At 47.5% G+C, this 13,112-nt stretch overlaps 1 protein-coding gene across 1 annotated transcript in view; it reads right to left on the bottom strand.

The window, feature by feature from the left end:
• LOC149438006 (receptor-type tyrosine-protein phosphatase kappa-like) overlaps nucleotides 1–13,112 on the bottom strand; it is a 122,974-nt gene that overhangs the window by 109,417 nt on the left and 445 nt on the right. Inside the window, exons 2-4 of the mRNA XM_089660344.1 lie at nucleotides 12,763–12,957; nucleotides 6,027–6,203; nucleotides 4,456–4,638 (exon numbers count right to left, since the gene is read on the bottom strand). Of these exons, the coding sequence (XP_089516470.1) occupies nucleotides 4,456–4,638; nucleotides 6,027–6,203; nucleotides 12,763–12,957 (555 nt within the window). The remainder of the gene's footprint in view (nucleotides 1–4,455; nucleotides 4,639–6,026; nucleotides 6,204–12,762; nucleotides 12,958–13,112) is intronic.

Below are 13,112 nucleotides of genomic sequence, written 5' to 3'. Positions count from 1 at the left end.
CCAGCCGCTCCACTCATTCACAGTCCTCTGTGAATGAGAAACTACAAGTCCCTGTGGTTCTCATTGAATTACCACGATGCCATACATCCCATACATCCCATACACCCCTTATATCCGGTACACCCCATACACCTCTTATATCCCATACACCCCGTACATCCTGTACATCCCTTACATCCTGTACATCCCTTACATCCTGTACACCCCATACATCCTATACACCCAGGGGCAGACTGACAACTCATGGGGCCCCCGGGCAATAGGGGATCATGGGGCCCCTGTATCCTTGCCCAAACTCAAAAAAGCCTATGGAAAAGGTACCAGGGGCATCTCGTGGGGCCCCCTACTAACCCCGGGCCCTCGGGCAGTGCCCAAGTTTCCAAATGGTCAGTCTGCCCCTGTGTACACCCCATACATCCTGTACACCCTGTATGCCCCGTACATCCCTTACATCCTGTACATCCCGTACACCCCATACATCCCATACACCTCACACACCCCATACACCCTGTACACCCCGTATGCCCCGTACATCCCTTACATCCTGTACATCCCGTACACCCCATACACCCCGTACATCCCATACACCCCGTACATCTCGTACATCCCCGTACACCCCATACACACCATACAACCTGTACATCCCATACACCCCATACATTCCGTACTCCCCCTACACCCTGTACACCCCGTACATACTGTTAAAATGTCAGGTTTCTGTGATGTAAAAAATGAGACAAAGATAAATCTGTAACCTATAAACTGTAAAAATCAGTTGAACAACAAACTGAAATCATGTAGGTGGAGGGAAGTAAAAATAAAAAACTAAAATAATCTGGTTGCATAAGTGTGCACACCCTTACACTAATCCTTTGGTGAAGCCCCTTTTGATGTGATTCCAGCACTCAGTCTTTGGGTATAAGTCTATCAGCATGGCACATCTTGACTTGGCAATATTTTCCCGCTCTTCCTTGTAAAAACACTCCAAATCTGTCAGATTGTGAGGGAATCTCCTTCTTCAGCCTTCTTCAGCCCTCTTCAGATCACCCCACAGATTTCCCATTGGATTCAGGTTGGGCCATTCCAAATGGGCATGGTGTTCTTTTGGCGATGTGCAGTGTTGTGTTTGCGCCAAACATATCTTTTGGAATTATGGCCAAAAAGTTCAGCCTTGGTTCCATCAGACCAGAACACATCTTCCCACATGGTTTTGGGAGACTTCAGATGTGTTTTTGCAAAATTTGGATGTTTTTCTTGGTAAGAAAAGTCTTCCGTCTTGCCACTCTACCCCATAGCCCAGACATATGAAGAACACGGGAGATTGTTGTCACATGGACCACACAGCCAGGACTTGCCAGATATTCCTGCAGCTCCTTTATCCACTTGACCTCCTGAGGATTCCCCCCCTTCCTGACCAGCCCATTTTTTTGCGTTACAGCGCTGCGTTACTTTAACTGACAATTGCGCGGTCATGCAACGCTGCACCCAAATTAAATTTAACGTCCTTTTTTCTGTGGTATTTGATCGCCTGTGCGTTTTTAATTTTTTGTGCTATAAAAAAAATCCGACAATTTTGAGCAAAAAACAATATTTTGGACTTTTTGCTATAAAACATGTCCAGTAAAAAATTTTTAAAAATCAAATTTCATCATAAATTTAAGCCAAAATTTATTCTGCTCGTGTCTTTGCTAAAAAAATCCCAATACGTGTAAATTAATTGGTTTACGTGAAAGCTATAGCGTCTACAAACGGCGGTATATGTACTGGGCTTTTTTTTTTATATATATATTTTTGCTAGTAATGGCAGCGATCAGCGACTTATAGCGGGGCTGCAGCATTCTGACACTGAGGGGGAACTGACTTGGTGTCACTGACATCCCCAGTGACACCATTACAGTGATCAGTGATAAAAAGAAGCACTGACACTGTACTAATGGCACCGGGCAGGAAGGGGTTAACATGTGGGGCGATCAAAGGGTTAACTGTGTGCTGTTTCATTATGTCCTGTGTCTGTGTGCTTCACTGTAATCACACTGCTATGCAGAGCCATCAAAAGCAGTGTGCACGAGCCAACAGGGAGGAGAACTGTTTTGCTTACAAACAGTTCTCCTCCCTGTCGGAGATCCTTGGCAATCACTGGGCACGAGTAATCACCAGCCATGACCCAGTGATTGACACCCGCGGCAGGGCATGCGTCCCCTTCCAGGACATGCAAAATTACGTATATATATGTCACCCGTGCCGCCCTGTAGCAGTATTTCTGCTATAGGGCAGTCGGGATTGCTGTAGGCCTCTTGTCAGCCTTCCAGACCAGTTTTTTTCTCGTCTTTTCAGCAATTTTGAAGGGACGTCTAATTCTTGGTAATGTAATTGTTGCGCCATGTTTTCTCCACTTGATGATGACTGTCTTCACTGTTTTCCATGGCATGTCTAATGTCTTGGAAATTCTTTTGTACCCTTCTCCTGCCTGATACCTTGTAACAATGAGATCCCTCTGATGGTTTTGAAGCTCTCTGCAGAACACAGATTTTGCTGTAGGATGAGACTAAGAAAATGTCAGGAAAGACCTACTGCAACATAAATGTAAGAGTAGAATCATTTTATCAGTAGTTGGGATGTGATGTGATCAGTAGAAATATGTAATTGTAGCTCTAGTTTAGTTCCGTGTTATTACAGATCAGTGTTCAGTATTCAGTCAGAGACATATGTTCACCAATCAGCATCTGAAAGGACAGAGCAGCTTCTAGGCTGGAGGTGACACCAAGGTGCCAATTAGAGATTAGCGAATCGAACATGATGAAGTGGAATTTGTTCCGAAGATTTTGAAAAATTCTATTCGCGACGAATCCGAAGATTAGCAAACTTCGGATGCACGAATCGAATTTTCCCAAAAATGGCGGCGACATGTGTGGCGACGGAGAAAATGGACAGAGAAGATGGGGCGGGGATCTCTGGGAAGGCGCGCAGACAAGGCGCGCTGACCCATAATGCATTCATGACATGTGATCGCATTAGCCAATCAGCAGCCAGCCAGCATTGTGTAATGGTGGAGCTATAAATCGCGGCCATCTTAGAATTCTCCATTAGCCTCCGGTCATTCAAGAGAGACAGACCTGTGTGTATTAAGGGACAGAGTTAGGGCCACAGAGACTTTAGGGCCACAGAATCGTTACTCAGTGACACAGAATCGTTACTCAGGGACACAGAATCGTTACTCAGGGACACAGAATCGTTACTCAGGGACACAGAATCGTTACTTAGGGCCACAGCTATCAAAGAATCGAAAATTTAAAGTGACATACACCCTTTTTTTTTTTGGTGGCTGTCGTGCACAGTTGGTGCTGCAGTTTGCCGATTGTGCAAAATAAACTGACTTTCTGGGGGTGGGATCTCACTGGGGTAGGGCAATGTGTGTAGTGGAGGGGGTGGGATCTCACTGGGGTAGGGCAATGTGTGTAGTGGAGGGGGTGGGATCTCACTGGGGTAGGGTAATGTGTGTAGTGGAGGGGGTGGGATTTCACTGGGGTAGGGCAATGTGTGTAGTGGAGGGGGTGGGATCTCACTGGGGTAGGACAATGTGTGTAGTGGAGGGGGTGGGATCTCACTGGGGTAGGGTAATGTGTGTGTGCAGGGAGTGGGATCTCACTGGGGTAGGGTAATGTGTAGTGGAGGGGGTGGGATCTCACTGGGGTAGGGCAATGTGTGTAGTGGAGGGGGTGGGATCTCACTGGGGTAGGGCAATGTGTGTAGTGGAGGGGGTGGGATCTCACTGGGGTAGGGCAATGTGTGTAGTGGAGGGGGTGGGATCTCACTGGGGTAGGGCAATGTGTGTAGTGGAGGGGGTGGGATCTCACTGGGGTAGGGCAATGTGTGTAGTGGAGGGGGTGGGATCTCACTGGGGTAGGGCAATGTGTGTAGTGGAGGGGGTGGGATCTCACTGGGGTAGGGCAATGTGTGTAGTGGAGGGGGTGGGATCTCACTGGGGCAGGGCAATGTGTGTAGTGGAGGGGGTGGGATCTCACTGGGGTAGGGCAATGTGTGTAGTGGAGGGGTGGGATCTCACTGGGGTAGGGCAATGTGTGTGCTGGGGGTGGGATCTCACTGGGGTAGGGTAATGTGTGTAGTGGAGGGGTGGGATCTCACTGGGGTAGGGCAATGTGTGTAGTGGAGGGGGTGGGATCTCACTGGGGTAGGGCAATGTGTGTAGTGGAGGGGGTGGGATCTCACTGGGGTAGGGCAATGTGTGTAGTGGAGGTGTGATGTCACGGCTGGAGCATGCTCTGTTCAGCTAAATTCAAGATTGGGGGCAGAATCCTCCGGGTCACATGGCAAAGTGGAAGCAGATATTCCATTGTATATTATGAAGGAAGGATATGTATATTTGTTCTGAATATATTGTACATAGTGCTATTCTCATACTGTGTATATGATGGACGTGTCACATGTTGTACTCACCTATACAGGTAACAGTGGGAGGAGTCCACTCCTGGGGGGTGCGGGGGTTGTCACATCTCATTGTGTCAGATGATGGATAATATCCAGATTTACACCGTACTGCCACTGATTCTCCCTTCTTATAATACTCCTTGTCTATGTAGAGACTGTCCACATGGTCTATGGTGGGCTTCTTACACTGAGCTGTGGAAGAAGGAGATAAAAGCAGATGATTATACATGATATACAGTGTGAGGAGTAAAGTGATTGTGTGTGATGGGACGGATCCATTGATGGGACCTTTCAGTGGTCTATGGACCATGGTCTGACCTCCTCATTATGGGAGGTTCCTGGGATCTGTCTGCTCCATACGGAGGGCTTCCTGCTGGATGTTCTAGTAATGACCTTCATAGAAGAAGAGTGGAGGGGAGTTGTGATATGTGAGGAGCCATGACCTGGGACATGTAGGGGACTGAAGGGTACATTCTATTCATGTTTCCTTTCAGGTTCTTAAAGTGTTGTTAAGGCTCGAGGGTTTTACCTTCCTGCATTCTATGGATGAAGGTAAAAAACTGTCTCTGTGCAGCATCCCCCCCAATACTTACCTGAGCCCCATAGTGATCCAGCGATCTGCACAAGAGCCTCATCTCTTCAGGGAACCTCACTGCTCATTGGCTGAAGAGGAGCCATTGCTGTCAGCCACAACCAGTGAGTCAATGAGGAGAGACAGGGGGTGGGGCCGAGCCACAGCCCTGTGTGTGAATGGAGATGCAGAGCAGCTGCTTGGGAGCTCACCTGCCTGGGTGCCCTCATTGCATGCTTCTTGTACTGGGGCACTTAACAGTGGGGGAGGGGCCAGGAGTGGTGGTGGGGAATCCGAGAAGAGAAGAATCCTGCTGCTGCTCTGTGCAAAACCATTACAGGGAGGTTGGTATGTTTTTTTTTTAATTATTGCCTTTAAAGGATAAGTTCACCTTTCATAACATGTTACCCCAATATTCAGGGTGTAACATGTAACATGATATGAATGGACCGGACCCTCTCCTCTCCGCTCCCCCTTTTTGACAGCTAGAGGGGGATCTTCTCCACCCCTCCCCCTTGCTAGCTGTCAAATGTTAAAAACATGCAGCCATTCGGGGCTCTGCCTGCCCGGCCGCTCCGCTCATTCACAGTCCTCTCTGAATAAGGAACGTCCCGCCCTAGCGGCTGTTGGCTTGTAGTTCTCAATGAACAACTGATACGATTTTGCCTTTCATTTCTACTTTTATCCAAATGTTCAGGAAGGTATATTATGTCCCCGATGTATAATCACATCCCCCCCCATGGGGTTCGCTGATATCGGTTCTGATTACAATGATAGATGGAGATTGAGTTGGACAGCATCCAGTATTCCCATGTTCACTATACAAAGTGTATCTAATATACAGGGCTATGTATGTAATAAGGTCGTACAGACAGGAATGAGGTGTAGAGGGCAATGCACCAATCAGGTTTTATGTTACATCAGTTTAGATGAGTCACACCAAAGAGAGGTGGCTGCTGATTGGCTGGTCTGGGTTCCTGTAGTCTGTATATTGAGGTTTACTACTCACCTTTACATTGTGGAGGATTATTCCACCTAATGGAGGTTCCATGATATACACATCGTACAGAGGGGTAGGGATTGTGATATCCAGCCGGACAATTTACTGTCACTGTATTCCCAATATCATAAAATGTCTTCTCTGGATCCATCTTCAGTATTGTCTCCTCCGGCTTCCTACACAGAGCTGGAAAGAATGAATTACATCAGAGGGATTTGGGTGACAATGTATGTATCTGTAGGGTGATCAGTAGGGATGAATGACCTGACAATGTATGTATCTGTAGGGTGATCAGTAGGGATGAATGACCTGACAATGTACGTATCTGTAGGGTGATCAGTAGGGATGAATGACCCGACAATGTATGTATCTGTAGGGTGATCAGTAGGGATGAATGACCCGACAATGTATGTATCTGTAGGGTGATCAGTAGGGATGAATGACCTGACAATGTATGTATCTGTAGGAGGATCAGTAGGGATGAATGACCTGACAATGTATGTATCTGTAGGGTGATCAGTAGGGATGAATGACCTGACAATGTATATATCTGTAGGAGGATCAGTAGGGATGAATGACATGACAATGTACGTATCTGTAGGAGGATCAGTAGGGATGAATGACCCGACAATGTAAGTATCTTTAGGAGGATCAGTAGGGATCAATGACCTGACAATGTAAGTATCTGTAGGAGGATCAGTAGGGATATATGACCTGGGCTGGGAGAGGATATAAATACGCTGCTCAAAAAAAATGAAAGGAAGACTATGTAATCCGAGTTGCATCGAGTCAATGAAACTCCTGGTATATGGATCTGGTCAGGTAAGTAGCCACTGACATTCTTTCCCTACTCATCTTTTCTGACTGTTTTTCCCCCGTTGTGCATTTGGCTAGGGTCAGGGTCACTACTGGTAGCATGAGGCCATACCTGGGCCCTACAGAGGTTACACAGGCAGTCCAACTCCTCCAGGATGGCACATCAATACATTCCATTGACAGAAGGTTTGCTGTGTCTCCCAGCACAGTCTAAAGAGCATGGAGGAGATTCCAGGAGACAGGCAGTTCTTCTAGGAGAGCTGGACAGGGACGTAGAAGGTCCTTAACCCATCAGCAGGACCGGTATCTGCTCCTTTGTGCAAGGAGGAACAGGATGAGCCCTGCCAGAGCCCTACAAAATGACCTCCAGCAGGCCACTGGTGTGAATGTCTGACCAAACAATCAGAAACAGATTTCATGAGGGTGGCCTGAGGGCCCGATGTCCTCTAGTGGTCCCTGTGCTCACTGCCCGGCACCATAGAGCTGGATTGGCATTTGCCATTGAACCCCAGAATTGGTAGGTCCACCACTGGCACCCTGTGCTTTTCACAGATGAGAACAGGTTCACCCTGAGCACATGTGACAGACGTGAAAGGGTATGGAGAAGCCGTGGAGAACGTTCTGCTGCCTGTAACATGGTTCAGCATGACTGTTTAGTGTGGTGGGTCAGTGATGGTCTGGGGAGGCATCTCCATGGAGGGACACACAGACCTCTACAGGCTAGACAATGACACCCTGACTGCCATTAGGTATCGGCATGAAATCCTTGGACACATTGTCAAACCCTACACTGGTGCAGGGGGTCCTGGGTTCCTCCTGGTGCAGGGGGTCCTGGGTTTCTCCTGGTACACAATGCCCAGCCTCATGTGGGGAGAGTATGCAGGCAGTTCCTGGAGGATGAAGGAATTGATACCATTGAATGGCCCCCATGTTCACCTGACCTAAATTCAATAGAACCCCTCTGGGATGTCATGTTTCGGTCCATTCGACTCCGCCAGGTTGCACCTCAGACTGTCCAGGAGCTCAGTGATGTCCTGGTCAAGATCTGGGAGGAAATCCCCCAGGACACCATTCGTGGTCTCATTAGGACCCTCCCCCGACATTGTCAGGCATGCATACAACCACGTGACCACACAGACTACTGAGGACCATTCTGAGTTGCTGCAATGACATTTCACCAACATTTCACTTTGATTTTTGGAGTGTCTTTCAGTTCAGTCGTCTGTAGGTCAATCAATTTCATTTCCATCAAATGATGGGGCGTCCTTACATTCCTCACCCATCCCCCGTCCATGTCAGTATAGAGATCCAGCAGGAGATTCCTCCCCATTGGGATCTGATGGGTTCTCAGAGTCTTCCTTTCATTTTTTTGAGCTGTGTGTATGCAATTTGAATTGCGGAAGATAGTTCTATTCTATTTTATTCTGCTGTTTTTCTATTCTATTATTTGATTTTCTTGTTCAAACTTTTTATTAACAGTAAAACCAATGTAACGGGCAGAGAGACATCAGCAGTATACATTAAGGAATGTGCTGACAACATAACAATGGGAATAGACAACACATGTCTTTATGGTGAGGATGAAAGAGAAGATCACAAAAACAATGTAAAGTTTCTTATGATATCAAGTGATTAGGGGTTGGCAGCGATGGATTCGTAAATTCAATCAGTTGGGATAATGACTCACTGGAACATCGTGAAAAATGTAGGAGATTTAGAGGCGGATTGGAGAGAGGGTAGGTGAGGACAAGGGGGAGGGGGGAGAAAAAGGGTAACAGCAATGACTCCATGAGTGGTAAAGAACAGCTTGGTGGCGCGCTGGCGTCACGTAAAGTGGGCCAAGGGCAGCGTTCAATGTGCACTGTATGGGAATCAAGGAAGAAGAAGGGATTCATCAAAGTTAGGTGGGAGGAAACATTCTACCCAGGGGCTCCAAACAGCTAAGAACTTAGGGATCGTGTCAAGAATCGTGGCTTCCACCTTTGCGTGTATCATAGCTTGTATTATTCTGGATTTAACAGCTGTGGTGTTTAAGGTGGGGGATTTCCAGGATTTCGCTATGACCTGTTTGGCAGCTGTAGTGACTTGCAGAAGGAGTTTAAATTCTGAATTGGTAATACCAGGAGGGCGTTGATTGAGTAGGGCTGTAGCCGGATTGGGTTGTAACTTGGTGGCGCTGAGTGTGGATAGTATGTTGAAGATGTCAACCCAGAAAGCTTGTGCGACTGGACAATCCCACCATATGTGGAAATGCGTTCCAGGGTTTGTACAGCCTCTAAAGCAATTGGGCGAGTAGTTAGGGGTGTATTTCACGATTGAACCAAATACCATCGCATTAAGACTTTATAATTAGCTTCTAGTGCAACTATGTTCTGAGATGACGATTTAGTATTGGCCCAGATGTGTTCCCAATCGGATAAGTCTAATTGCCGGTCTAAATCTGTTTCCCATCTATGGGTGTATGAAGGAGGGGGTGTAGTGTCCGGAGTTGTGAGGAGGGAGTATAAGCATGATATGAGGCCACGCCTATGTGGGTCTTTGAAGCATGCCAGTTCGAAGAGAGACATGGTGTTAGGTTGGCTTGTTGTTGTAGCGTAGGGGGCGTAGAAGTGACGTAGTTGCAAGTATCTAAATATTTCGGAGGCAGGGAGGCTATAAATTTCCCGTAGCGAGGTAAAGGATTTAAACTTATTTCTCTGTAGGAAGTGGTGTGTACGGATCAGGTTAGCAGAAGTCCATGCTTTAAATGAAAGGGGTGTCTGCCAAGCCGGGGGAAAAGCTGGGTTTCGAAGGAACGAGAGCATGGGGTTGTGAGGAGATTGGAGGAGATAGCAGGTTTTTAGTTTATCCCATAATGATAGGAAGTGGGAGGTGATGGGGTTTGTTATTGAGCGGCGGTCTATTGGCCTTAACCAGAGTAAGTTAGCTGTAGACAGGGGGTCACTCTCAACTGATTCAAGGACCACCCATTGGGGAATTTCGAAAGTCGCGTGGTATTTTGGAAGCTGTGCTAGGTGTGCTGCTTGGTAGTATTTACCAATATCGGGGAGGCCTAGACCTCCATTGAGCTTGGAGCGATATAAGGTGGAGCGAGGTATACGGGGGCGGACCTTGCCCCAGACGTAGGAGGAGATGCGGCGCTGTAGTATGCGAAGGTAATGGGAGGGTACTGGGATTGGGAGGACTCTGAACAGGTAAAAAATTTTTGGGAGGATTGACATCTTTATAACTGCAATTCTACCTAGCCATGCAAGGGGTAGGGAGGACCACTTGGTCAGAAGAGCAGAGAGGTGAGATAACATCGGAGTGTAGTTGGCTGCATAGAGATCGGACAGATTTGGGGTCAATTTGATTCCCAGAAACGGGATGTGGTGCTGCGACCAGGAAAATGGTAGAATCTGTTTCAGGTGGGCCTGTTCTTTAGGGGGTAGGGAAATGTTGAGTGCCATTGATTTGTTAGGATTTATTATAAGGCCGGAAAGTGAGCCAAACTCCTCAAGAAGCCGGAGTAGGGGAGGAGAGGAAATTAAGGGAGATGTGAGGAAAAGTAAAACGTCATCTGCAAAGAGACATAACTTGTGATGCGTGCCACCTAACTCAAGTCCCCTGACATCCGGATTAGCTCTTATTAGAAGGGCCAAAGGTTCTATGGCCAGGGCAAAGGGGACAAAGGACAACCCTGTCTCGTGCCACGGGAGATTGGAAACCGGGCCGACCTGTGCCCCAGATACCCAATCCTGGCCGAAGGCTCTCGATAAAGCGAGTGAATCCAGGTTAAAAAATGCGATGCAAAATGTAATAGAGATATGGCCATGAGACTGTGTCAAATGCTTTCCGGATGTCCAGGGACAAGAAACAGGTGGGAATGTTTCGGGTTTTGGCTATATTTGCCAGAAGAGATGCACGTCTAACGTTATCACCGGCCTGTCGAGTCGGAATAAAGCCTACTTGGTCGTTATGAATAAGGGACCCTATACACGAATTAAGGCGCGTGGAAAGGATTTTTGCTAGCAGTTTGATGTCGATGTTGAGGAGAGAGATTGGTCTATAATTGGACCACTGCGTGTCATCCGAGTTTGGTTTCGGGATTATCGAGATGTTCGCTTGCACCGTTTCATGGTTGAAGGCATGACCAGATAGTAAGGCAATAAAGGCGTTGGTGAGGATGGGTGTGAGGAGGTGAGTGAATTTTTTGTAGTAAGTGGCTGAGAAGCCATCAGGTCCTGGGCGCTTACGAGGTTTTAGACTTTTAATGGCATTTAAGGTTTCGGTTGGGGTGATGGGTTGTTCTAACGTTGCTAATTGATGCTCTGACAATTTCGGAAAGGAGATGGAGGCTAGAAGAGTGTCAGCTTGTAAGGGGTCAAAAGGAGTGGGGGATGAGTAAAGCCGTGAGAGATGTTTATAAAAAGTTCAGAGGATGCGATCTGGATTACTTGTAAGGTTGCCAGAGGAGGTGCGTATTCGAATAGGTTTAGTAATCTGGTCCAGCCTACGAAGCGAGAGGGCCAAAAGGGTACTGGGTTTGTTGGCCTTAGTATAATATTTATGCCTAGACCTACGAAGTGAAAGTTCTGCTTGGTCCGTAAGGAAAAGGTCTAGAGCTAATCGTGAACGTTCTAGGGCTTCACGGGTAGCCGGTGAGGCGGTCGCTTGGAAGGTTTGATGGGTGCGATCATAGGTTTGTTCTAGAGAAAGCAGCTGTTGTCTTTTTGATTTGCTTAAAAAGGACGCCTTGCTAATGCATAAACCTCGTATCACCGGCTTATGTGCTTCCCATAGTAGGAGGGGAGAAATTTCAGGAGTTTGGTTAAGGGATAAGTAATCTTTGAGGGCGGTTTCTATTTCCGAACAGTGTATTGGATTTGTAAGTAAGTTGTCGTTGATGATCCAAGAGGACACAGATGGGGATGGGGCCAGAGAGGCCATGGATGTGAATACAGCGCAGTGGTCTGACCAGGGAATTGGAAGTATTTCAGAGGTCAAGAGCCGGGAAGAGGAGCTAGCAGTGATAAAAATGTGGTCTATCCTAGAGAAAGTCTTCTGGGGGTGGGAGTAGAAAGTGTATTGGCGCTTGGCCGGGTTAAGTTCCCTCCAGGTGTCTATCATGGAGTAACGTTGCAGGATGGCTTGGAGGGTTTGTTTAGAGGTGGGGAGGGGGGAAAGTTGAGGGGATTTGTCAAGGTATGGGTATAGCGTACTGTTAGAGTCTCCACAGACGAATAAGGTGCCTCGCTTATGGTGATCTATAACCGAAAATAAGTGGGAAAGAAATGGTAGTGGACCTTGATTCGGGGCATAATATGTAGCAATAGTGTCGTCGAAATCTAAGAGTTGCCCTACTAACAGGAGATAGCGACCCTCTGGGTCTTTAACTTCAGTATTAAGGGTAAAGGGTGTCGTGTGATGGAAGGCTATTAACACCCCTCTACTTTTGGTGGTGGCGGAGGCCATATAGACCTGTGGGTAACGGGACCAAAAAACTTTGGAGTGGACGTGGGGGTGAAGTGTGTTTCCTGTAGACAGACTACGTGAGCCTTAAGGGATGCAAAGGAACGGAAGGCCTTGTTACGTTTCTGTGGTATATTAAGACCCTGAACGTTCAGGGTAAAGATGTTTAACGAGCCCATGGGGAGAGTGAGTGAAATTTTGAGTAATATGGCAACATCCGCTGGGACAAAGCCTGAAGATTACCATGGGGGACTGTTTGTCTATGTAAGGGATAGCGCGAGGTCATGGAGTCATTTGGGGGCAAGAGAGGAGGGGAATAATACAGGAAGGGTAATAGGAGAGGGGTATAGGTGGCCATTCAAGGCCTAGGAGGTGGTCCCTGAGGGCACCCTAATGTAGGGTGGGCCAGGGAGCAAAGATAGCTCAAGTGCTATAAAATAGTCAATAGCACAGGAGCTAATATAGAGTGCGTAGATACGTGGACCGTGGGGGTGACAGTATAAAGAGAAGTATGCGACGGCGGGATCCCGGATGATGAACAGGTAACCACCCCAGAAATCCAGGATGGCTCTAGGCTTAGGCGGCGTTGGTTGCACAGATGGAACAGCATGGGTAAGGATGTGAGATTTTCCATGTCGCCAGAGCCAAGGCGTCCCATACACAAACTGAGAGGCTGTCCGGGAGAAATGAGACAGAACATAATTCTCTAAGGTCAGCGGAGTCCTCGAGGCGTTAGATGGACAAAAATCCCAAACAGCCCCAAACCAGTGGGGCAACTGAGTTCAAACAGGTAGGGAAAGAGAACAGCTTGGGTATGAACCTTGATGC

Source organism: Staurois parvus, unplaced genomic scaffold, assembly GCF_062004578.1.
Source record: "Staurois parvus isolate SC_StPar_1 unplaced genomic scaffold, SC_StPar_1.0 ptg001227l, whole genome shotgun sequence".
NCBI classification, from domain to species: domain Eukaryota; kingdom Metazoa; phylum Chordata; class Amphibia; order Anura; family Ranidae; genus Staurois; species Staurois parvus.
Note: the sequence above shows the minus strand (reverse complement) of the source record. Positions and strands in the feature narration are given on the sequence as shown.